This window comes from Saimiri boliviensis, chromosome 2, assembly GCF_048565385.1.
Source record: "Saimiri boliviensis isolate mSaiBol1 chromosome 2, mSaiBol1.pri, whole genome shotgun sequence".
Lineage (NCBI taxonomy): Eukaryota > Metazoa > Chordata > Mammalia > Primates > Cebidae > Saimiri > Saimiri boliviensis.
Window position 1 is genome coordinate 187,572,843 of NC_133450.1, and position 27,410 is coordinate 187,600,252.

The window sequence follows — 27,410 nt, forward strand, 5'->3', positions numbered from 1 at the left end:
TTTTTGAGACAGAGTTTCGCTCTTGTTACCCAGGCTGGAGTGCAATGGCACGATCTCGGCTCACCGCAACCTCCGCCTCCTGGGTTCAGGCAATTCTCCTGCCTCAGCCTCCTGAGTAGCTGGGATTACAGGCACGTGCCACCATGCCCAGCTAATTTTTTGTATTTATAGTAGAGACGGGGTTTCACCATGTTGACCAGGATGGTCTCGATCTCTCGACCTTGTGATCCACCCGCCTTGGCCTCCCAAAGTGCTGGGATTACAAGCTTGAGCCACCGCGCCCGGCCCACAAAGCTTTTTTTAAGTTAACTGTTACTCTATCACACCTTGCATTACTGCAGAAATTCCAAAATTGTAACTTTTCCTAGATACATTTTGGGGAAAAAAAAAAAAAGAAAAGAAAGATATGACTTTAAAGCATTAATCAAGTGTATCTGGCTTCAGGTGGTAAAGCCTTAAGTGATCATGGCCAAAGTCAGCATTACCCTGGGTTGGCTGGTGGGAAGGGTCCTCCAGAAGGGTAGAATCCCAAGGAAGACACTGATTTTCAGATGCTAGCCCTAATCTACCCTGCTAGGAAGGAAACCAGGATGATATATTTGCTTGTCCTGTTCTGATGCAGAACTGTTCTTTTCCTGCTTTCTCCTTAGTGTTGAAATAATAAGATTGGGCCACAGTTTCTATATCAACTGGGATCGGAAGATGTTTTATGCACCAAGGAATACACCAGCACAAGCTCGTACTACCACCCTTAATGAGGAGCTCGGCCAAGTCAAATATATATTCTCTGACAAAACAGGGACCCTGACTCAGAACATTATGATTTTCAGCAAATGTTCTATTAATGGGAAGCTCTATGGTACGCATGTCTTCCTGCTTTCCCCAAGTCCTGGGGAAATTTTACTTTACAGATTGTTTTCAAGACGAATCTAGATCTAACTCTGTAAGCCTCTGGAAGTCACATTTACTTCCTAGTCTCACAACTGTCTCTATTCTCTTAGCAAAGACCTCCTAGCCCAAACAGTTCTAACCAAAAAGTATTTATTTAGTGTCTTATAAGTACAGTCTATTATGTTGGGCATTGAGAATACCAAGATGTAACAGACCTAGTCTCTGTCCTCAAGGAGTTCCCAATGTCTATATACTCAGTTCACTCCTGTATTAAATCAAATGCATGTTGGTCAAAGGGTACAAAGTTTCAGTTAGGCAGGAGGAATAAGTCTTCAAGATCCATTGCACAGCATGTTGATCCCAGTTCATAATAATGTATTGCATATTTCAGAAGTGCTAAAAGAGTTTTAAATGTTCTCACTACAAAAAAAGTATGTGAGGTGATGTTAGTTAGCTTGATATAATCATTCCACAGTGTATATATGTATGAAAATATCACATTGTATCCATAAATATATACGATTATTATTAATTAATAATAAGATTAAAAATAAATCAAATGGAGTAGTGTATTACTGAAGCTGCTAATTTCCTGATTCCCCTTTAGAGCAATAAATACTATTGAGAGAAACCATTAAAGGGTAGTCAGAGTTTGATCACTGTCTCCCAGGCCCAATCCCTTATTTATCTTATGCCTTAAGCATAAGCTTGTTTTTTTTGATAGAGTTAAGTCCTCGTGTGTGTGAACATTCATACCCAGTGTCCTAGCTAACAGAGGAAAGTAATCGCATCTAAAAAGCTAGAACACATGAGATAATCTTTCTGGGGTGATGAAAAAGTTTTGAAACTTGAGAGAGGTGGTAGTTGCACATTATAAATGCACTAAATGCCTCTAAATTGTACACATTAAAATAAATAATTATATGTTAAGTAAATTACACCTCAATACATAATTAAAATTTTTGAATTAAAAAAATGCTAGGCTGGGTACATTGGCTCACGCCTGTAATTTCAGTACTTTGGGAGGCCAAGGCAGGCAAATCACCTGAGGACAGGAGTTCAAGACGAGCCTGACCAACATGGTGAAAAACCCCATCTTAACTAAAAATACAAAAAATTAGTCAGGTGTGGTGGTGCATGCCTGTAATCCCAGCTGCTTGGGAGGCTGAGAATCACTTGAACCTGGGAGGCAGAGGTTGTAGTGAGCCGAAATTGCACCACTGCACTCGCCTGGGTGACAAGAGTGTCTTAAAAAAAAAAAAAAGCTGGAATACTCTAATATTTCCTATTGTTTCCTGTATTTCCTATTACTTGTTTGGTAACCCTGCCAAACAAATTTTCACTTACATATACTCTGAAGGCTTATTTTTGGATGAGTTGATTTGGATGAGCTGCTTTTTTTTTTTTTTTTTGAGACGGAGTTTCACTCTTGTTACCCAGGCTGGAGTGCAATGGCGCGATCTCGGCTCACCGCAACCTCCGCCTCCTGGGTTCAGGCAATTCTCCTGCCTCAGCCTCCGGAGTAGCTTGGATTACAGGCATGCGCCACCATGCCCAGCTACTTTTTTGTATTTTTAGTAGAGATGGGGTTTCACCATGTTGACCAGGATGGTCTTGATCTCTTGACCTTGTGATCCACCCACCTCGGCCTCCCAAAGTGCTGGGATTACAGGCTTGAGCCACCGCCCCCGGCTTGGATGAGCTTCTTAATTCTCTTGGTTCATTTTAAGACCTGACCATACACTGGGTAAGGTTGAAAAGGACCATGAGTGTTTTCATGCTTGGCATCAGATATATCTTCTGCCTCAATTCTGTCTGTCATCCACTGGCCAAGAATCGCAAACACTCTAAAACTGTGTCCACATCTCTTCTGGGTAACTCTTATGATTGGAGGTCTTCCTGAGGTGTGAAGTCTCTCACAGATCCAGGGACTAACTTCTAGCTTCATCTTATTCTCACCTAGGAGAGAAGAGTTGAGGCCCAAGCAAACCTCTTCTTACCACTGGCTTAGAGAAAGGAGCTAATTGGGCACTGGGAGCTAAGTAGCCTGAGGGGATTGGGGAAAGCCTGACTGCAAGTCTAAGATGAAGGAATCAGAAGAAACAAGCTTTTAAGGCCCTCCTTTAAATTACCATATGGTCTAGCAATTTGATTCCTAGGTATATACCCCCAAAACTTGAAAACAAGAACTTGGATACAGGTATACCAACATTCGTTGTGACATTATTTACAAAAGTCCAAAGGCAGAAATAACCCACATGTCCATCCACAGATGAGTGAATAAAGAAAATGTGGTACAGCATATACATACAATGGAATGTTAATCATCTATAAAAAGTAATGAAATTTGATACATGCTACAACGTGAAGAAACTTTGAAAGCATTATGCTAAATGAAGTAAGCCAAACACAAAAGACAAAAATGTTGATTCTACTTATGTCAACTATCTAGAATAGGCAAATTCATAGAGACAGAAAGTAGATTAGAGGTTACTAGGGGCTGGTGATGGGGAGAAATGGGAAATTTCTGTTTGGGGTGCTGAAAAATGTTGGAAATATATAGTGGTGATTGTTGCACAACATTGTGAATATAACTAATGTCATTGCATTTTACATTTAAAATAGCTAAAATGGTAAGTTTTATGATATATATGTGTGTTATATATACCACAATTTAAAGAAATTCAAATGCTCCTTTAAAACCCTTGCCAAGTCTCTGCTGTGTTCACTTACCTACAGGTGATACTTATGACAAGGATGGACAGACGGTGACAGTCTCTGAGGTGAGTGATTACAGCTCCAAGGGAAATGCATGTGGAGGCTGAGTAAGGCTGTGCTTCAGAGAAGCATCTTTAACACAAATTGAGACTCCCTTAGCCACTGAAATATTAAAGCTTTTACTGGCCCCATATATCAGAAAGCATTATATAAATGACCATTGTTTTATTCTGAAGATCTTCATCTGTTCTTTTTAAATGAAAATAGCTTTATTGGTTTTTTTCTCTTTTTTTTTTTTGAGACGGAGTTTCGCTCTTGTTACCCAGGCTGGAGTGCAATGGCGCGATCTCGGCTCACCGCAACCTCCACCTCCTGGGCTCAGGCAATTCTCCTGCCTCAGCCTCCTAAGTAGCTGGGATTACAGGCACGCGCCACCACGCCCAGCTAGTTTTTTGTATTTTTAGTAGAGACGGGGTTTCACCATGTTGACCAGGATGGTCTTGATCTCTCGACCTCGTGATCCACCCGCCTCGGCCTCCCAAAGTGCTGGGATTACAGGCTTGAGCCACCGCGCCCGGCTATGGGGTTTCTTTCCTCTCCCTCTTCTGTCGACTACTGATTGATCATAGCACGTTTTTCACTAAATCACTGGAATCTTTGTTCTCTTGTAAACAAACTTACCTATAGCCTCAATCCTTTCATTAAAATGCTCCCTGCTTTAACTGAAACATGACTTTCCCTGGGAACATCCCTTTTTTTCCAATCTCTCTCATACTCTGCATATCATAAACTCTGAATACAATAAGCTCAAAGGTGTTGCCCTCATTATTCTGTGCCATGTTTAAACCATTAGTTTTTCTCCCCTATACAATCTTTCTTCCTGTGCTGCTTATGACTTCTGGCTATACTCATCTTTAACTCTTCTTGTTGACATCTAGGAATCTTCTGGCTTCTATACCCCATTCACTGAGGACTTTGAACCTTCTCCCTCCCCTCCACATCGCTGAGTGGTATTGTTATCTTTATGGATGACCTATCACTATAAACTCTTTCAGATATCTGAAAGAATCCTTCAGATGTTCAGATGACCTCTTAGACTAAAAAAAAAAAAAAAAAAAAAAAGATATATTGTAAACTTTCTTTTCACAATCTTTGATCATAAGCCTTATTCCTCCATATTCTCAGCACATGGCTCAGTAGTTGAGGTGTTTTTTTTTTTTTTTTTTTTAAGTATTCCTGCTTTTTTATCTCATGGAGATTTATGAACCCTTGGCTTTTGTTTTTCTCCAGTCTGTCAATTCCTTATGACTTTATTTTCTTTCCTAGCTTGCCTGTACGTACCCTGGGATCATAAGTGTCCTTAATACCTTACTAGTTCTCCTTTCCTTCTTTTTAATTACTGAACAAATCTCAACCTTGAATTAACCAAACCATCGACCCTGCTCTGTTTCTAATCTGAGAGTGTTGAGCACTATTTTGGAGATCACAAAACCATTACAGATTCAGAGACCCAACTGTCCTCTGGGCCCCCAGTGCTACTTGGCAAATTGTTCACCATTTTGCAATTGGCTTCGTATTATATTCTCCATATCAGCTTTTCTAAAAGCTGATATCACCATTCTCAGGCCTTCTACCACACTCCCCTGGCTCCTCAGTATGTAGCAGATGATATTGCCTTCTATTTTACTGAGAAAAATCCAAACTATCAGCTAACTATCCTTCTCTGTGCATATATCTCAACTTACCTTTACCCCCTTTCCTTCAGTCTCAAAAAAGGTATAATCTTTTCTTTCAGTACTAACCTATATATTCTAGATTCCATTCCTTCCTTCCTACTCCCTCAGGAACCTCAGTCAATCTCTCTTTCTTAATATCTGAATATCCCCTTTATATAAATGATTTATGATTCTTTCCCCTCAGCTTGTTTTTTTTTGCCCTCCACAGAGTCTTGCTCTGTGCCCAGGCTGAAGTGCAGTGGCACCATCTCAGCTCACTGCAGCCTCCACCTCCCAGGTTCAGATGATTATCATGCCTCAGCCACTTAAGTAGTTGGGATTACAGGCGTGGCCACCATACCCAGCTAATCTTTGTATTTTTAGTAGAGAAGGCGTTTCACCATGTTGGCCAGGCTGGTCTCAAACTCCTGGTCTCAAGTGATCTGCGCACCTCAGCCTCCCAAAGTTCTGGGATTACAGATGTGAGTCACCATGCCTGGCCTCAGCTCAGCTCTTTACATTAGTACATCCATACAATGGAATATTATTCAGCAATAAAAAGAAGTGTGCTATCAAGCCACACACACACACCACAGAGGAACTTTAAGTTTATATTGCTAAGTGAAAGAAACCCATTTGAAAAGGTTACATACTGTGTGATTCCAAATATATGACATTTTGGAAAAAGCAAAACTATAAAGACAGTAAAAACAAAAAGATCAAGGGGTTTGGAGAGAGCGGGGAGAGGGATAAAGCAGTGGAGCATGGGAGATGTTTGGGGCAGTGAAACTATTCTGTATGATATTGCCATGGTGGATTCATGATATTATGTGCTTGCCAAAACCCATGAATCAACAACACAGAGTCAAAGATGATGTATAAACTATGGGTTAGTTAATAATAATGTAGCAATATATTGGTTCATCAGTTGTAACAAATGTACCACAATAACGCCAAGACGTTAATAGGGAAAACTGTAGGGTGGAGGTGAGAGAGGGGTTATGCAGGAACTCTCTGTACTTTGCTCAGTTTTTTTGTAAACCTAAAACTGTTCTTTAAAAAAGGAGTATTAGGCCAGGCATAGTGATTCATACCTGTAATCCTAGCACTTTGTGAGGCCAAGATAGGCAGATCACTTGAGGCCAGGAGTTTGAGACCAGCCTGGCCAACATGGCAAAATCCTGTCTCTACTAAAAATACAAAACTTAGCTGGGTGTGGTAGCCATGCTACTTGGGCGGCTGAGTCATGAGAGTCACCTGAATCCTGGAGGCTGAGGTTGCAGTGAGCTGAGAGTGCACCACTGCACTCCAGCCTGAGCAACACAGTGAGACTCTGTCTCAAAAAATAAAGTATTAATTTTAAATAAAATAAATTGGCTTTTAAAAGCCACAGTTTGTTAACCAGAAGTAACCACTAACAATACATTTGAAATATTTTTACTCATATTTTTAAAAATACTTAGCACCTTATCTTGTTCTTACCTTTCCGTCTAGCCATTATCTGTCTCCATCAGTCAGTCTAAAATATTGATTGAGTGTCTACCATATGTTAGACCCTGAGTAAGTACAAAAAGGCTCAGGGAAAACAAAACAGGTTTGATTCCTACCTTCAGAGTTGGCAGTTGAGAGGAGGAGTCAGAGAAGTAAACAGGCAATTATAGCAGTCACTAATTCCTCGCCTTTCATTCATTCTTCAGCCTGCTATATGTATTCAGACTCTGTCCTATCATATCCACTGAAACTATCCTAGCCAACGTCGTGAATGACTACCTTGTTATTAAATCCTGACCCAACTTCTCTGTGGATTTTAACACTCTTAAACTCCCCCTTTTCTTAAAGCTTTCTTGTCCCTTAACTTCTGTTAAATAACAGCTTTCTTATTGTTTTTCCTTCTTGTCTGATTGCTTTTTCTCATCTCATTGCATTGGGTGCTGATATTCCCTCAGGGCTCTATTATTTAACCTCTTCTCCATCTCTATAGTCATCTTATATAATCTTATGTATGTACTTGCCTTTAACTACTACCTATGTACTGATAACCTCCAAATTCATAAATCCAAGGAAACTTGGATAACTCCCTCCCATCCATGGCCAAAGCTAAAGACATCCTATAAAAACTGTTATAGGTATACCACAAAAACTCAAGAGTTTCCTCAGTTGCTACCTTCTACCCTTGGACTTGGACTTGCTTTCCATAGTTGTTTCACTGGTTTTCTTGCTTTCAATTTCAGAGTTATCCATGAGTGCTGCCTCTTAGATTATGCTGTTCTGCAGCTCCCAGCCAGCCCTGTCTCGGTCCTGAACCCAGCCAGGTTCAGTGTTCTCAAATATTACTTATCTGAAAGAGAAGATCATAAACTAGTTCATATCTCTTTCCTGACCTTCAAGACTTTTCCGTATGTACTACTGCCTGCTTTCATTGCTAACTTTTTGTCTTCGGGATCTCCAATTCAGTCTGTCAAAAAATCTTCTCCTACTGGGTATTCTATCTCAGTGAATAATCTCACTGTCTATCCAAGGGCCCAATTAGGAAATACAAAATTATTCCTAACTCTTCTTCTCTTTCACTCCTCATATTCGTGTCCTATCAATTCTAGCTCTCTATATTTTCAAATCCATCCCCTTAATTTAATATTTATTGTCACGACTTCATCATTTATCTTGTGAATCACTGAGTGGTCTCCTAACTGGTCTCCCTGCTTTTCTTCTTGCTAGTTCCAACATATTCTTTGTGCAGCTACTAGAGGACTTTCTCCAACACGAATCTGTGTCACTTCCAGTGGAAAATCACTATGACACCTTATTTATTGGTAATAAGATGGTAATACAGGATCTGGCTCGTGCCTTCCTCTCTATCCTTGTCTCTCCTTACTCACCAGCCTCTCGTTTCAAAGAATGTGTCACAATAAGAGCCCACTTCTAGAAGAGCCTCAGGATATATATGCTATATAATGGGCCTTCTTAAATTACTGAAGCCATGAACTTCCCAAAACTCATAACTCTATGATTGGCCAAGTCTAGGGCTTGGTTCTGGACCTGTTCATACTTCCTTGCTGCCCTGACAAACTCCCTCTGGATAAGATATAGAAAAGAGCCAAGATACCTCACTACAATCTTCCCTTTCCCCAACATAGCACCAAGCAACAAAATTGTGTCTGTACTTGACATAGAAGGACCCAACCCAAGTAATACCACGTATGCAGAGAACTGCTGGAGAAAGATCCTTGAGAGTTCTGGTAGGAGCTGGAGAAATGTGTTCATGACATTGCACTCCAGGGTGGAGATAAGAAAGTCTTGGGGCCGGCCAGGCACAGTGACTCACACCTGTAATCCCAGTACTTTGGGGGGCCAAGGTGGGTGGACCACTACTTGAGGCCAGGAATTCGAGACCAGCCTGGCCAACACTGAAACCCCGTCTCTACTAAAAATACAAAAATTAGCCAGGCATGCTACTGCATGCCTGTAATTCCAGCTGTGTGGGAGGCTGAGGCATGAGAATTACTTGAACTCAGGAAGTGGAGGTTGTGGTGAGCCAAGATTGTGCCACTGCACTCCAGCCTGGGTGAATGAGACTCTCTATCAACAACAACAAAAACTACCTCCAAATTGATCTAAAAGTATCAAGCTGCTGCTGAAAATTTTGTTCTGTCTTATGTGTTCCAGAAAGAAAAGGTCGATTTCTCCTTCAACAAACTGGCCGATCCTAAGTTTTCATTTTATGACAAGACTTTGGTGGAAGCAGTGAAAAAGGGAGATCACTGGGTACACTTATTTTTCCGCTCACTCTCATTGTGTCATACCGTGATGTCAGAAGAAAAAGCAGAAGGTGAGGAGAGTCCTAAGGTGACTTCATGGACTGAGAATACGTCATGGAGTCTAGGCTGGAGGTGGGGTGATTTGATATGCTTTGCAATGGCTTAATCTAAGAAAGAACTTTCTACTAGGTAGCTTTGTCTGGCAACGGAATGGAAAGTCAAGTGGGAGCTCTTTTGAATGTCGGAGGTATTCAAGTAGAAAACAAACTCTTGGTTTAAAAGAAGTCATTCAGTAGGAGTCAAACTTGATGTTTGACTCTGGGGGGAACTTCAGATTATTTTTATTTCTTTTTTATTTTTTGTGGTGCTCTACATTTTCAGAGAAACTTCTCTAGTAACTAACTATAGAATGATCCCTGAGGCTGAGAGCAGTGGCTCACGCTTATAATCCCAGCACGTTGGAAGGCCAAGGCAGGAGGATTGCTTGAAGCCAGGAGTTTGAGATTAGCCTGGGCAACAAAGTGAGACTTCCCCTGTCCACCCTTGTCGCTACAAAAAATAATTTTAAAATAAAAAAATAATTAGCCAGGCATGGTGCTGCAGGCCTATAATCACACTTACTTGGAAGGCTAAGGCAGGAGGATGGCTTGAGCCCAGGAGTTTGAGTTTGCAGTGAGCTATGCTCATGTCATTACACTCCAGCTTGAGTGGCAGAGAAAGACTCTGTCTATAGGAAAAAAAAAAATTATTCTGAGGAAGATGGCAGGAGAAAGAAAAAAGAATAGTTCCTGAAAGCAGAGCCTTGGGAGCTTCTGATCTTGAGACTCTGTGATGTTCTGCTCTCCAGATCAGCCCCACAATCTCTGACAAGGCCTCATAGAAGACGAGTTGTTATCCTCTTGTTGCTTCCCAAGTTGAGGATATCTCCACATCTCCTAGTTTCTTTAGTAACCAGATGTGGCTATGTCGTCCATTAATTTATCCAGATCTTTTTAGAAACAATGAATGAGAAATTACTGACTGCAAATTAAGACTTGGCAGGGTGCAGTGGTCCAGTAGCACTTTGGGAGGCTGAGGGAGATGGATTGTGTGAGTCCGTAGTTCAAGACCAACCTGGGCAACATGATGAAACTCTGTCTCTACAAAAAGTAAAAAAAATAAAATAAAATAAATTAACTAAGCATGGTGGTGTGCACCTGTAGTCCCAGCTACTCAAGAGGCTGAGGTGGGAGGATCACCTGTGTCCTGGAAGTGGAGGTTGCAGTGAGCCAAGATCATGCCACTGCACTCCAGCCTGGGTGACAGAGCAAGACCCTGTCTTAAAAAATTAATTAATTAAGAAGATTTTTTTCCTTAACAAATAAGAATTTGGGCAACCAGGCCAGGCACGGTGGCCCATGCCTATAATCCCAGCACTTTGGGAGGCCAAGGTGGGCAGATCACAAGGCCAGGAGTTCAAGACCAGCCTGGCCAATATGGTGAAACACCATCTCTACGAAAAATACAAAGATTAGCTGAGCCGAGTTTATGCCACTGCACTCCAGCCTGGGTGATAGCGAGATTCCATCTCAAAAAAAAAAAAAAAAAAAAAAAAGGAATTTAGACAATCAGGTGAATCACATCCTTTAAAACCAATGTGCTTTTAATACTACCAGTAGTGACACCTTATAGTTGTATATCACTTTACAGTTTTACAAATTGCTTTCATTTGTGTTATCTCCTACAGTCTTCACATCAGCCGTCTGAGGTTGGCAGAACAAAAAAGATGAAACTGATGCTAAGGGGAGCTTAACTTACTTGCCTAAAATCCTATAGCTAAGAAGAGCAGAGATAAAAACCCAATCACATATCCTACCACATGCTTCTCTGGTCTCCTGCTTTTCCAACAAGCTGCTATTATTTGAAGCATATTTGGCCTTGGCCTTGTTCACTGCCTTGAGGGACAGAGTAGGAAACACAAGAAAATAATCTTAATTGTTCAGTAGATGTATCTTTTATCTGACCTAAAATTATATTCCCCACCTACCTTATTCACAAGCTTAAGACTCTAAAATGATGTATAACTGTTTTAAAAATCAAATCAACCTTCAGAAGAGAAATAATCTAAAATATACCTCAAGTTGTGATAATATTCTAACAGAGAAGTTCCAGAAATATCTTGAGTAATATCAAATTGAAAGACTGATTCCATAAGGTGAGTCATTTAGCTTCCCAGGGTGACTTTTAAAGTTGACAACATTCATTTTTATATATATATATATAAATTGTTTACTAAATCATCAATCTTAGTTTCTCATAGCAGTGTTTTTAAAAGTGTGGTCAGTTTTATGCAGGATGACCTGCATGAGAATCACCCAGGAGATCCATTAAAAATTCATTTTCTTAGGCCCTCATCCCAGATTTTGTGATTATGGATTTAGTCAAGTTTGGATGAGGCCCAGGAACCAGTATTTTTAACAAGTTTCCTGAGCCATCTTTACTCACTAAAGTCAAAGAATAACTGCCTTTTCAGTTTGTATACACTGTATGTACCATATACCTCTGTAATGCCAACTTAAGTCTGTAAAGTAAGTTGAAAATGATGGAAATTAAGGCAAGGTGTGGTGGCGTATGCCCATAATCTCAGCACTTTGAGATGCTGAGACAGGAGGATCACTTGAGCCTAGAAAGTTTGATATCAGCCTGGGCAATGTAGGGAGACCCTGTCTTAAAAAAAAAAAAAAAAAAAAAATCCAGGTGTGCTGCACACCTGTGGTCACAGCTGCTTGGGAGAGCGAGGTGGGAGGATTGCTTGAGTCTGGAAGGATGAGTCTGCAGTGATCCGCAATCACACAGCCTGGGTGACAGAGTGAGACCCTATCTCAGAAAAAAAGAAAGAAAAGAAGGGAAAAGAGACTGATACATTCTGTGCAATCTGGCCTTTTAGAGCCACACTTGTGAGGTAGTTTTAAAGAAACATGCTCCTTTCTGGGCTCTATCTTTGTGTAAACCACTTAGAAGACAGGGTCACGTCTGGGTGGACTTCAACTACTCATCTCTGTGTGCTCTGGTTGCCCTCTTCTCTCCTGTCAGGCATGCTGGTGTACCAGGCTCAGTCACCAGATGAAGGTGCCCTGGTCACGGCTGCCAGGAACTTTGGCTTTGTGTTCCACTCCCGCACGTCTGAGACGGTCACAGTGGTCGAAATGGGAAAAACCAGAGTCTACCAACTGCTGACTATTTTGGACTTCAACAATGTGCGCAAGAGGATGTCTGTTATTGGTGGGTGCCCTTCCTGGTTGGCCTTCTCCCCTTCTTTGTCTTTCCTACATATTCACACACTGCCTTTCTCTTTTATCGATACATAAATGCTTTCTCCCACTCACAGACCTTCTCATAGGTACATGCCTCAAATACAAATCTGCAGCCATCCCTACTTTCTCACATATCCTTTAACTTTTCTCTTAGACACATGGGGGCTTGCTACATGGGCTAAGTCCACACTAAGTCCCTAGTGTTCCTGAGCAGTGGCTTGTCAGCACCCTCAAAGCCAAGGTAAAGGTAAAGAATAAATTTATAAAGCCTGAACATGGAATAAGAGATGGGAGCAGACAGTATAGGAGAAATTCATCCTGTCTTGCTCTCTTAGTTAGTTTGAGCCTCAGACTAATGAGGAAGACGGTCATTTTTCACCTTTGGCATTACTAGATAAGAGCCTTGGTCTGGGACTTGGAGATACTAAATGTGATTCTACATCAGACTCTTCCACAGGTAGTATCGAACCCATGGAAGAACTGGTTCTATAAGTTCCTCTCTCACTTTTAGCAGCCCTCACCACATCATTTATCCTGTGTGACCACTCACTGAGTACTTAGCTTCCATTAAAGGCAGAAACAATGTCACGGGGAATAGCCTCCTATCATCCCTCATTGGCTCAGACAAGTTATAATAAGGAACTGATGTAGTTACTTTGCTTAATTTGCTTATCTTTAGTGCGGACACCTGAAGATCGGATAATATTGTTTTGCAAGGGTGCAGACACCATCATCTGTGAACTGCTTCATCCATCCTGTAGTTCCCTCAATGATGTGACCATGGAACATTTAGATGTAAGTGTTTAGGCTGCAGGGGAGGAAGGTACGGGTAGTTCTCTGTATCTGGATATGTGGCCACGTATATGTCCCTGGGCCATTGTGTTTTTATATGGCTGTATAATGATGTCTGTGTCTCCCTTTAATTGGTGGAAGAATAAAATTATCTTATTTTGTGGGATTTTCACCAACCACATTGCCAACTTCCATATCAAAGAGTTGGGTGTGACAGTACCCCAGAGGCATGATGAGGATTGTCATAGGCGTATAACAACAATAAAAGTAGTTCCCTGGTTCTTGGCTCAGGAGTTTCCATGGTCAGACCTGGAGTTTGCTTTAAAATAGGACCCGTTGTTTCTTTCTCTTGCCTGATTGCCCTGGCCAGAACTTCCAATACCATGCTGAATAGGAGTGGTAAGAGAGGGGATCCTTGTCTTGTACTGGTTTTCAAAGGGAATGCTTCCAGCTTTTGCCCATTTCGTATGATATTGGCTGTGGGTTTGTCATAAATAGCTGTTATTATTTTGAGATATGTTCCTTCAACGCCTAGTTTATTAGGAGTTTTCCGCCTGTAATCCCAGCACTTTGGGAGGCCGAGGCGAGTGGATCACGAGGTCAAGAGATAGAGACCATCCTGGTCAACATGGTGAAACCCCGTCTCTACTAAAAATACAAAAAATTAGCTGGGCCTGGTAGCACATGCCTGTAATTCCAGCTACTCAGGAGGCTGAGTCAGGAGAATTGCCTGAAGCCAGGAGGCGGAGGTTGCGGTGAGCCGATCGTGCCATTGCACTCCAGCCTGGGTAACAAGAGCGAAACTCTGTCTCTAAATAAATAAATAAATAAATAAAAAGAGTTTTTAGCATGAAGGGGTGTTGAATTTTATCAAAGGCCTTGTCTGCCTCTGTTGAGATAATCATGTGGTTTTTGTCATTGGTTCTGTTTATGTGATGGATTACGTTTACTGATTTGCATATGTTGAACCAACCTTGCATCCAGGGATGAAGCCAACTTGATCGTGGTGGATAAACTTTTTGATGTGCTGCTAGATTCGGTTTGCCAGTATTTTATAGAGGATTTTCGCATCAGTATTCAAATAGGAAGAGAGGAGGTCAAATTTTCTCGGCAGATGACATAATTTTATATTTAGAAAACCCAATTGTCTCAGCCCAAAATCTCCTTAAGCGTTAAGCAACTTCAGCAAAGTCTCAGGATACAAAACCTATGTGCAAAAATCACAGGCATTCTTATACACCAATAATAGACAAACAGAGAGCCAAATCATGAGTGACCTCCCATTCACAATTGCTACAAAGAGAATAAAATACCTAGGAATACAACATACAAGGGATGTGAAGGACCTCTTGAAGGAGAACTACAAACCACTGATCAAGGAAATAAGAGAGGACACAAACAAATGGAAAAACATTCTATGCTCATGGATAGGAAGAATCAATATCATGAAAATGGCCATACTGCCCAGAGAAATTATAGATTCAGTGCTATCTCCATCAAGCTGGATGACTTTCTTCACAGAATTAGAGAAAAACCACTTTAAATTTCATATGGAACCAAAAAAGAGCCCGTATAGCCAAGACAATCCTAATCAAAAAGAACAAAGCTGGAGGCTTCACACTACCTGACTTCAAACTATACTACAAGTCCACAGTAACCAAAACAGCACGGTACTGGTACCAAAACAGATATATAGACCAAAGGAACAGAACAGAGGCCTCAGAAATAACACCACACATCTACAACCATCTGATCTTTGACAAACCTGACAAAAACAAGCAATGGGGAAAGGATTCCCGATTTAATAAATGGTGTTGGGAAAACTGGCTAGCCATGTGCAGAAGGCTGAAACTGCACACCTCCCTTAAACCTTATACAAAAATTAACTCAAGATGGATTAAAGACTTAAATGTAAGACCTAAAACTATAAAAACCCTAGAAGAAAACCTAGGCAATACCATTCAGGACATAAGCATGGACAAAGACTTCATTACTGAAACACCAAAAGCAATGGCAACAAAAGCCAAAATTGACAAGTGGGATCTAATTAAACTAAAGAGCTTCTACACAGCAGAAGAAACTATCAGCAGAGTGAACAGGCAACCCACGGAATGAAAGAAAATTTTTCAATATATCCATCTGACAAAAGGCCAATATCCAGAATCTACAAGGAATTTAAACAAATTTACAAGAAAAAAAAAATCAAAAAGTGGGTGAAGGATATGCACAGACACTTCTCAAAAGAAGACATTTATGTGGCCAAGAAACATACGAAAAAAAGCTCATCATCACTGGTCATTAGAGAAATGCAAATCAAAACCTCACTGAGATACCATCTCATGCCAGTTAGAATGGTGGTCATTAGAAAGTTAGGAAACAACAGATGCTGGAGAGGATTTGGAGAAATAGGAATACTTTCACACTGTTGGTGGGAGTATGAATTAGTTTAACCATTGTGGAAGACAGTGTGGCAATTTCTAAAGTATCTAGAGTCAGAAATACCATTTGACCCAGCAATCCCGTTACTGGGTATATACCCAAAGGATTACAGATCATTCTGCTATAAAGACACATGCACACGTATGTTTATTGCAGCACTATTCACAATAGCAAAGACTTGGAACCAAACCCAAATGTCCATCAGTGATATACTGGATAAAGAAAATGTGGCACATACACACCATGGAATACTATGCACCCATAAAAAAGGATGAGTTTGGCTGGATATGGTGGCTCACACCTGTAATCCCAGCACTTTGGGAGGCCAAAGCAGGTGGATCACGAGGTCAAAAGATCAAGACCATCCTGGCCAACATGGTGAAACCCTGTCTGTACTAAAAACTATAAAAATTAGCCAGGCATGGTGGCATGTGCCTTTAGTCCCAGCTACTCGGGAAGCTGAGGCAGGAGAATCGCTTGAACCCAGGAGGCAGAGGTTGCAGTGAACTGAGATCATGCCACTGCACTCCAGCCTGGCGACAGAGCGAGACTGTCTAAAAAAAAAAAAAAAAAAAAAAAAAAAAAAAAAAAAGAGTTTATGTCCTTTACAGGGACACGAATGAAGCTGGAAACCATCATTTTCAGCAAACTAACACAGGAACAGAAAACCAAACACAGCATGTTCTCATTCATAAGTGGGAGTTGAACAATAAGAACACATGGACACAGGGAGGGGAACATCACACACCAAGGTCTGTTGGGGACTTGGTGGGTAGGGGAGGGATAGCATTAGGAGAAATACCTAATGTAGATGATGGGTTGATGGGTGCAGCCAACCACCATGGCACGTGTATACCTCTGTAACAAACCTGGATGTTCTGTACATGTATCCCAGAACTTAATGTATATTTTAAAAAAGCAAAAGAAAGAATAGAACCTGTTCTTACAAGAGGCACTACCCCACCAGCCATAATAAGAATAGAGCAGAAAACACCAGGCCTGAGCTATCTGATACCTCTCTCTGTGTCCACAGGATTGGAATCTCCAAAGGCACCTTCCCTTCCTTACCCTAACCTACCTTACTTCTACACTCTAGGATTTGGGATGTATCAAAAAGAGAGAGTAGCTCCAGCCATCTGGCATAGGAAAGGGAAACCAGATCCATACTCTCTGGGGTTTCCACTCCTAAATTTGTATATTCAAAGGGTTGGGGAGTAGGGAGAGAACACGGGACAGAATGAGAATGAAGATAGATCACAAAAATGTTTGATAAATCTATTAGAGAATATGCTATTTTATTAAGCCATCTCAACTTGACTCTCCATTAACCCACAGCCAGAAACCAAAGAACAAATGGCCAATAAGTGCATGAAGAGCTGTTCAACATCAGTACTCATCAGAGAAATGCAAATCAAACCCACAAAATCTACTTTACACCCACTAGGATGACTAAAATAAAAATTTTGAAGAAAAAAAAAGATAACCTGACAATAATAAGCATTGACAAGGATGCAAAGAAATTGTAACCCCTCTACATTGCTGATGGGAAAGTAAAATAGCACAGCTGTTTTGGAAAACAGTCTGGCATTTCCTTTAAAAGTTAAGCATAAAGTGATCATACAACCTAGAATTCCACTCCAAGGTGTATTTCCTAGAAAAATAAAAATATACACCCATACAAAAATGTGTACACAGGTGGAGGGGCAGAAGCAAGATGGCTAAGTAGAAGCCTTCACTGATCATCTTCCCCACAGGAACACTGTATTTGACAACTATCTACATTAAAAAGCATCTTCAAAGAAGCAAAAACAGGTGAGTAATCAGAGTATCTGATAGTAACTTCATATAGCAGAAAGGTACACTGAAAAGGGTAGGAAGGATGATCTTGAATCACTGGCATTAGCCTTTCTCCATCCCCCAGCAGTGGCCACATTGTGCAGAGTATCTGTGAATTTGGGGGAGGAAGGGTGCAGCAATTATGGGAACTCAGTGCTGCCAATACCAGTCAAAACACAACCAGTGCCCACAGAGGGAGCATTTAGACCAGCCCTAGCCAGGGGGAATCGCCTGTCCCAACAATCAGAACTTGAGTTTCTGTAAGCCTCAACCATCACAGGCTAACATGCTCCGGGGTCCTAAATAAACCTGACAGGCTGGCAAGGCCACAAGAACTGCAACTCCTAGGCAAGTCCTGGTGCTGTACTGCGTTCAGAGCCAGTGGACTTGGAGGGGCATGAGACCCAGTGAGACACTAGCCTGGATGGCTAAGGGAGTGCCACCCCTCCCCAGCACAGCACACAGGGAAAAGTAAAGAGGATTTTCTTTTGCAACTTGGACACCAGCTCAGCCACAGTAAGATAGGGCACTGTGCAGAGTCATGAAGCCCCCATTCCAGGCCCTAGCTCTGGGGTGAAATTTTTAGACACACCCTGGGCCAAGGAGAACCTACTGCCTTGAAGGGGACACAGTCCTGGCAGGATTTATCACCTTCTGACCTAAGAGCTCTAGGGTCCTGAATAAGCAGTAGCACTAACCAGGTAGTACATGTCATGGCCTTGGGTGAGACTGTGAGATGTGCTGGTTTCAGGTGTCACTCAGCATATTCACAGCTGTGGTGGCTACAAGGAAATACCCCTTCTGCTTGAAAAAAGGAGAGGGAAGAATAGAGAGGACTTTACCTTGCAGCTTAGGTACCAGCTTGGCCACAGTGGGGAAGAGCACCAAGCAGCCTCTAGGTGCCTCCAGTTCCAGGTGTTGGCTCTTAGATGATCTTTCTGGACTTACTCTTGGCCAGAAGGTAGCCCACTGCTCCGAAGGGTGAGTTTGAAGCCTGGAAGCATTTACCACAAGATGATTGAAGAGTTTTGGGTCTTAAGTGAACATCATCAGTACCCTGGCAGTACTTCCTATAAGCCTGTTGTGATGGTGGACACAGGGAGAAACTCCACTGCCTGGGAAAAAGAGGGAAAAGTGGGAAAGACTTTTGTCTTGTGGTTTCAATGCCAACTTAGCTGCAGTGGAATAAAGCAGCAGGTGGATTTTTTTGGGTTTATGACTCTGGGTCCTGGATCCCAGATGACATCTCTGGACCATCCTGGAGCCTTGGAGAACTCACCACCCTGACATGAAGAACACAAGAGTGGCTGGCTTCACCACTTGCTGATTGTAGAGCTCTAGGGCCTTGCGCAAACATAGATGATAGCCAGGTAGTAGTTACAGTGGGCATTGGGCAAGACCCAGAGTTGTGCTGGCTTCAGGTTTGACCCAGCACAGTCACAGTTGTGGTCCCAGGGTTGCTTGTGTCCCAGCTTGAGGCAGTTCAGCACAAAGAGAGAGACTCCATTTGTTTGGGAGAAAGTAAAGGAAGAAAATAAGAGTCTTTGCCTGGTAATCCAGAGAATTCTTCCAGATTTTATCCAAGACCACTTGTACTGCTATAAGTCTGCAAAAATGACAGTGTTCTGGGGCTTGGGGTACCTCCTAATGCAGATTTTGCTTAGATCACAACACCCAAGTCCCTAGTATCGTACTGAATGGAGAAAAACTGAAAGCCTTTCCTCTAAGATCTGGAACACAACAAGGATAGCCACCTTCACCACTGTTAGTCAACAGAGTACTGGAAGTCCCCGCTAGAGCAGTCAGACAACAGAAAGTAATAAAGAACATCTGAACTGGAAGGGAGGAAGTCAAATTATCCTTGTTTGAAGTTGATGTGCTCTCATATTTGGAAAAACCTAAAGACACCACCAAAGAACTATTAGAACTGATAAACAAATTCAATAATGTTGCATGATACAAACAACATGCGGAAATCAATAGCATTTCTATATGCCAACAGCAAACAATCTGAAAAATAAATCAAGAAAGTAATCCCGGCCAGGCACGGTGGCTCACACCTGTAATCCCAGCATTTTGGGAGGCTGAGGTGGGTGGATCACGAGGTCAAGAGATCGAGACCATCCTGGTCAATATGGTGAAACCCCGTCTCTACTAAAAATACAAAAAATCAGCTGGGCATGGTGGCGCGTGCCTGTAATCCCAGCTACTCAGGAGGCTGAGGCAGGAGAATTGCCTGAACTCAGGAGGCAGAGGTGGCGGTGAGCCCAGATCGCACCATTGCACTCCAGCCTGGGTAACAAGAGTGAAACTCCATCAAAAAAAAAAAAAAAAAAGAAAGAAAGAAAGAAAGTAATCCCATTTACAGGAGCTACAAGGAGAATTAAATACCTCAGAATTAACTTTACCAAACAATTTAAAGATCTCTATAATGAAAACTTTAAAACATTGATGAAATAAATTGAAGAGGACACAAAAAATGAAAAGATATTCCATATTCATGGGTTGGAAGAGTAAATATTGTTAAAATGTCCATACCCTACCCAAAGTGATCTACAGATTCAGTGCAATCCCTATCAAAATACCAATGGCATTCTTCACAGAAATAAAAAAAACAATCCTAAAATGTATATGGAACCATAAAAATCCCAAAAAAGCTAAAAAGCTATCCTGAGCAAAAATAACAAAACTGGAGGAGTCACATTGCCTGACTTTAAATTATACTATGGAGCGATAGTAATGAAAACAGCATTGCACTGGAATTAAAACAGACACATAGACCAATGGAACAGAATAGAGAACCCAGAAATAAATGTATACACCTACAGTAAACTCATTTCTATGAAGGTGCAGAACATACATTGGAGAAAAGACAGTCTCTTCAACAAACGATGTGGGGAAAATGATATTGATATGCAGAAGAATGAAACTAGGATGGGCATAGTGGCTCATGCCTATAATTCCAACACTTTGGGAAGTAAGGCAGGAAGATTGCTTGAGCCCAGGAGATCGAGACCAGCCTGGGCAACAAAGCAAGACCCTGACTATTTTAAGTAAAAAAAAAAAAAAAAATTTTAAGAAGAATGAAACTAGACCCCTATGTCTCACCATAAACAAAAATCAAATCAAAATAGGTTAATAACTTGAATCTAAAACCTCAAACTATATAACTACTAAATGAAAACATTGGGGAAACTCTCTAGCACATTGGTCTCGGCAAAAATGTCTTTATTAATACCCCACAAGCACAGGCAATCAAATAAAAATTGATAAATGGGATCACATTAAGTTTAAAAGCTTCTGCACAGCAAAGGAAACAATCAACAAAGTAAAGAGACAACCCACAGAATGGGAGAAAATATCTGCAAACTACTCATCTGACAAAGGATTAATAACCAGAATATAAAAGGAGCTCTATAGGAAAAAACAATTCTATAGGAAAAAAAATCTAATAATCCATTTTAACAATGAGCAAAAGATGTGAAGAGACATTTCTCAAAAGAAGACATCCAAATAGCAAACAGGCATATAAAAAGGTGCTCAACATCATTGATCATCAGAGAAATGCAAATCAAAACTACAGTAAAATATCATCTCGTCCCAGTTAAAATGCTTTTTATCCAAAAGACAAGCAATAACAAATGTTAGCTAGGATGTCGATAAAGGGAAACCTTTGTACACTATTGTTGGGAATGCAAATTAGTATATGTGGGTAACTCCCCTTCTGGGCACTGAGGAAGGAGAGCTAAGCACACCCCCGGCACAATTAGTGTCTGAAGCATATCTTATTGCTCATTTATTTCCTTTTATATAATCCTTTTATATAATGATATCTTCGTTTGTAGTCAGAGGAGTGTCAAGAGCAGACACGGTACACAGCATGAACTAGGGAAAAACAGCCATAACAGGAGAAGAATCAATGGCCCAGGCGGTAATGCCCCTGTCTGAAAGGGCATGTGCTCCATGGCAGGCTGGCCCAGGCAGCAGCATTCAGTATCATAAAGATATCCGCTGTGTGGCAGGCTTGGAGCAAGAGTCACTCCTGCTGTAAGGGAGTTGAAGTATCTTACATGCAGTTCTTGTGGAAAGCTGGCATTAGGCTGGCAATCCCTCGAACATCTGAGGGCTTAAAACTTACCCTCTGGTATAATTGTGCCTCAGTGGCTGTATTCCCTGTCAGCTCTCTTACTACTGTGCTGACTCAGAACATCTTCCTATAGAAATCCTTAAAAGTTGCCTGCTCCTAGATAAGAGATGTTGCACACTGCTCCCTCCTTACTGCACTCTGCCAACCTCCTTGCCTTGGTGACCTAATGGAGGTGGGCCCTTTGCTTATTGCTCACGTGATCATCTTGGCCCTATCACTATCCTAAAGATGACCTCACTCACTACCCTTCCCCCCAACCTATACCAAATAAATACAGACCCGCCTGGATGCTTGGGGCCTCACCTGTCTCCACTTGTAAGTGGCGTTGGCCCCCTGAGCCCATCTGCTCTTATCCAGTCCTTTGGTGTCTTGTCTCATTTCTTGGATGCAGTGCCTCAACACAGTGATAGGGGCCACCCCACAACCTTAGTAGGGCTGGACCCTACAAGTACAGACACTATGGAGAACAGTTTGGAGTTTCCTCAAAAAACTAAATATAGAGCTACCATATGATCCAGAAGTCCACTGCTAGGTATATACCCAAAAGAAAGGAAATCAGTGTATTGAATAGATACTGTCACTTCCATGTTTATTGCAGCAATAGTAACAACAGTTAAGTGTCCATCAATAGACAAATGAATAAAGAAAATCTGATACATATACACAAGGAGTACTATTCAGTTATATATATAAGAATGAGATCCTGTGTTTGCAGCAACATGGATGGAACTGGAGATCATTATGTTATTAATAAATGAAATAAGCCAGGCACAGAAAGACAAACTTCGCGTGTTCTTACTTAGTGGGCGCTAAAAATTAGAACAATTGAACTCATGGAGACAGAGAGTAGAATGATGTTTACCAGAGACTGGGAAGGGTAGTGGGGCAGAGGGAGGAAGTGTGTGGATGGCAAATGGGTACTAAAAAATAGAAAGAATGAATAAGATCTAGTATTTGGTGGCACAACAGGGTGACTAGAGTTAATAATTTAATTGTACATTTTTAAGTAACTAAAAGAGTATAATTGGGTTGTTTGTAACACAAAGGATAAATGCTTGAGGTGATGGATACGATTATTATACATTATATGCCTGTATCAAAATATTCCATATTTCCCATAAATAAATACACCTATACCCACAAAAATTTAAAAACTTTTAAAAACTATGTACACAAATGTTCAAAGCTGCATTGTTCATAATGGCCAAAAAAGTGAAACAACCTTAATGTTTATCAACAGATGATTGGATAAATAAATTGTGGTTTATCTGTACAATGGAATGTTATTTGGCAATAAAAAGGAGTGAAGTACTGATAAATGCTACAACATAGATTAACCTTAAAAGCATTATGCTATGTGAAGAAGCCAGTCACAAAAGGCCACAAAGATTTCATTTATATGAAATGTCCAGATAAGGCAAATCTATAGAATCAGAAAGTAAATTAGTAGCCATCATGGGGCTAGAGGAAAATGGAATGGAGAATGACTGCTAATGCTAATGGATACAGGGTTTCAGCTTGGGATAATGAAAATATTCTGAAATTAGATAGTAGTAATGGGTGCACGAAGTTTGTGAACATACTTTTAAAAGGCCACTGAATTGTATAAAAGGGTGAAATTTATGGCATATGGATTATATCTCCAGTTTTTAAGTCAGTGAAATGTCCCACACAAGACCTCTTGTGCCTATACTGTTTCCCAGAGCCCATAGTATTTTTTATGGACTAGTCTTTTTTCTTTTAACCTTTCAGAACATGTGAATTAAGGTAACTTTTTTTTTTTTTTTTTTTTTTTTTTTTTTTTGAGACGGAGTTTCGCTCTTGTTACCCAGGCTGGAGTGCAATGGTGCAATCTCGTCTCACCGCAACCTCTGTTTCCTGGGTTCAAGCAATTCTCCTGCCTCAGCCTCCCGAGTAGCTGGGACTACAGGCATGCACCATCATGCCCAGCTAATTTTTGTATTTTTAGTAAAGACGGGTTTCACTATGTTGACCAGGATGGTCTCGATCTCTTGACCTCGTGATCCGCCTCCGCCTCCCAAAGTGCTGGGATTATAGGCATGAGCCACCGTGCCTGGCCAAGGTAACTTTTTGAAAGCATTTCTACAGACTAGCCTCAAAGGAAGTCAGAAAACTGTTTCAGATCTTTTGACATGCTTCCTGCTTGCCATCTTCAACAGACACTGATAGTGGGGCCTGACTCTACTGCAATCTATTCACCACCGATGGCAAATCTGTAAGAGTCACGCTCCAACAGCCCACTCATACAAAAGCAGAATTCCAGGCCCTCTGAGACAGGAATCAGCAAACAGGTCATGCGCATACAGGTAGCAGGCATGATGTGGCTCCCAGGCCCTAGTTTGCCTCATACCAGCACTAAGAGAAAAAACACACAGGTAGGGATAAAAGATGTTAACACGTACCACGAAGTTATTTGTTGAATTGATTAATGAACCTGTCATTGTATTGGTAAACTTGTCAAGTTATTTTATCTGTGTCCTATGCAAAACCAGTTTCTGCCACTATCAGTTCCTTCTTAGGAACTCTCCTGAAATCTTTTCTGGGGCTTCTTAGGCTGCCAATAGTATAGAAGTTTAAGAGATGGTATTCCATCCATATATTGTCTTATGTTCATTTCACCTGACAGCTAGCATCAAACATTCAGGAGATGCATAGGGAACTGAGAGTAAATTCTGTTTCTCTTTGCTCTTATAATACCAAAGTGAATTAGTTTGCCATTCACTATAGCAATGATAGTGTAGAATTGTTGTTCATGTGCAGTCCTTTATATACAAAATCTGTTCTAACGCACCCTTAGATTGATATGAATTCTCCCCTAAACCACTCACACTCTCACCCAGCCCTCCTTATGACCAAGAGTTTATTCCTGCAAGATGGTTAGCTATGGTTAGTTAGGATATGTCAGTGCATAAGGAACAAACTGATGCTAACTTGCCCCAAGAGCATTTAAGTAGTGCCCTCATTAACATGCCGGCTGTGGCTAATCAACTGAACCAACCAACTGTAGACAAATACCCAAGTATGTGAGGGGTAAGATGTCCATTGAATGTTTGTGGAAGGAAGGAGAAAGGAAAATGGAAATGAATGTATGCCTATAAAAACTAGTAATGCCTTTGATTTTTTTTTATAACAACTACTTTTTACTTTATTATTCCCTTCATTCTCATATCATAGTCATCATTATCCTGTCTGTAGAGGGTGTATAGTCATCCCAATTTTACAAGTAAGAAATCTAGACTTGGTTTTTCCCAGAGTCACACAGCAAATTATCTAACTATAAGTAAAAGCTAGAACTTCCATTCCTCAGAATTACTCTTAACCTTCCAGGTATGCTGGCCCCATCCTAGGGACATTTTGCTGAAAAAGCCTATCAGTTGCTTTCTGCTTAGGCTAGGAACTAGAAGCATGCCACTAATTTATTAAACCCAATTTTGCAGGCAGATGAGGCCTGTAGGGTAGGCCTGCCAGTCCCTTAACTCAGCCTTAACTCTACCCAGGCCCACTCAGTGCACACACATGTATGTCTTCCAGGATTATGCCAGTGAAGGCCTTCGCACCCTAATGGTGGCCTACCGAGAGTTGGATGAAGCATTCTTCCAGGACTGGAGCAGGAGACACGGTGAAGCCTGCTTGTCTTTGAAGAACCGGGAAAGCAGATTATCAAATATCTATGAAGAAGTTGAAAAAGACTTGATGGTTAGTGAAGAAGCCAGGGACAGACTGGGTTAGGGATGGGGGCTGGCAGTCGGCAGACTGGGCAAGGGCTCTGAAAGTAGCTCCTAGAGGATTGACAGATGCAGGCTGTCTCTGAGAGGAAGGATAGGAAGGCTTAGCAGGAGAGCTCCATAGTTTTGTGCCAGGGAGGCTGGATACTGGAATCCCAGCTGGTTCAGTATATCCTGGACCTTCTGAATCCGTAATGAAAGAATGCGCTGGTGATAATTTTTATCTTTCTAGCAGTGTTTCTAATCCCAAAGCTGTTCACAGAAGCTAAGTAATCTGGCTGAAAAGCTGTGTGAGTTGCAAGGCAGAATGTGTTGAGTTTTTATACCACTGAGATCCTTACACCAGGACAGAGCCAGCTCACTAAAGAGAGTGCTGAGGTGCCAGTTCAGTCATTAGGTAGCACTAAATGCTCTGCCTCTTTCCTTTTTCCTCATTCACTGATACATCTTTTCAAAGCTGTTAGGGGCCACAGCCATAGAAGACAAGCTACAAGATGGCGTACCTGAGACAATCATCACCCTGAACAAAGCCAAAATTAAACTATGGGTTTTAACTGGAGATAAGCAAGGTAAAACCGCTAAACTGACTGATCCTCTTCCTTATCCATCTTAGCCATTTCTTTTCCACCTCTTTCCTTTTTTTACTTAGCCATTTTTTGATATATATCTTCTAAGTCAAATCAAGTCCTTACGGGACACCTTTATTCTCAATCTTGTATACAATTTGCTGAGCATATGCTTTATGCCAGATGATATATTGGACATTGAAGACAAATGAATTAATCAGACATGACCCCTGTCATTCGGAACTCACAAGCTAAACTTTAAAATTGTCTTTGACTGTACCCTCTCTGTTGTCACATAGAGTCACTCTCTCACTGTATCCCATGAATTTGTCTGAAAATCCTCCGTGTCACCCTCCAAGTTACGTCTCATTTCCTGTTGGCTGTATTACACAAACTTCTGAACTTATCTCTCTGTCTCTTGCCCTTATTAATTTCAGCACAGCCAACATACAACCATCAGTTTAATCTTCCTCAAATATACAGTGACAATCAACCATCAGTTTAATCTTCCCCAAATATACTAATTTTATGATGTTACTCCTCTCTTCAGGGACCTACAGTGACTCCATGTCGAACTCCCCTATCTGGCCTTCAAGATTTTAATAATCTATTGCTCTTCACATCCTTATCTGCATCCTAATGTTGTAATGTTACCATTATCTTAAGTGTGCCCCCAAACAAGCCAGGTCCTACTCTAGGGCCTTGGTTTGGGTTGTTTACTCACATAAAATCCCTTTTCCTTCAATTCTTATTCATCCTCCAATGCCTTCCTTCAAGAAAGTTTCTGTGACAATTGCAATCTCTCTGAATTCTGATACCATTTGTAACTAGGATTCAGGAATTGATTTTTTTCTTAGTATGAATTTATGCCAAATTCTACACTATTTGATGTAAAGGAAGAATTTAAACATGTCTTAGTCCCCCATAAAATCTAGCATAGAAATGGGCACAATGCTGTTCAAAAAAACACATCCTGATTGCCTGGAGAAATGGATAAAGACTGAAATTGCTCTAAGAAATAGGATAAGACTTTCTAGAGAAGGCCAGAATGACCACAGTTATCGATAAGCAACCCATAAGTCTGTGCAGGTAGACAGCCATCTGTGGATGTTTGAATATGATCTCCACTGATTCATTAAAAATGCACTTCGATTGCATCCATGGCAAATGAGGATGAATGGGCTCTGCAGTCTGCCCAGTATTAGAGCCTGTGTACTTGTACAGTGTGAAGATCCTGTCCTTGTCTATAAACACCGGCCAAAATGAGACTTGCGCTCCCCCTTCCCTACAGAGACTGCTGTGAATGTTGCCTACTCCTGTAAGATATTTGATGATGAAATGGATGAAGTGTTCATCGTGGAAGGCAGGGATGATGAGACCGTTTGGAAAGAACTCAGGTATAGATGGGAGATTGGCCATAGCCAGTCCCTGGACCCAAAATTTCCTATTTATCTCTTCCCCTAGTGTGGGTCCCACACCACCAGAAGGAACAGAGAAGACATGGAGGTGGGA

At 41.2% G+C, this 27,410-nt stretch overlaps 1 protein-coding gene across 7 annotated transcripts in view; it reads left to right on the forward strand.

Annotated features, from left to right (window-relative positions):
* LOC101029989 (phospholipid-transporting ATPase FetA-like) overlaps window positions 1-27,410 on the forward strand; it is a 98,836-nt gene that overhangs the window by 69,870 nt on the left and 1,556 nt on the right. For all 7 annotated transcript variants that reach the window (XM_074395023.1, XM_074395021.1, XM_010331694.2 and 4 more), the window contains 8 exons: window positions 651-859; window positions 3,631-3,674; window positions 8,988-9,150; window positions 12,152-12,340; window positions 13,052-13,167; window positions 25,139-25,303; window positions 25,790-25,901; window positions 27,190-27,295. In XM_074395023.1, the coding sequence (XP_074251124.1) occupies window positions 651-859; window positions 3,631-3,674; window positions 8,988-9,150; window positions 12,152-12,340; window positions 13,052-13,167; window positions 25,139-25,303; window positions 25,790-25,901; window positions 27,190-27,295 (1,104 nt within the window). The remainder of the gene's footprint in view (window positions 1-650; window positions 860-3,630; window positions 3,675-8,987; window positions 9,151-12,151; window positions 12,341-13,051; window positions 13,168-25,138; window positions 25,304-25,789; window positions 25,902-27,189; window positions 27,296-27,410) is intronic.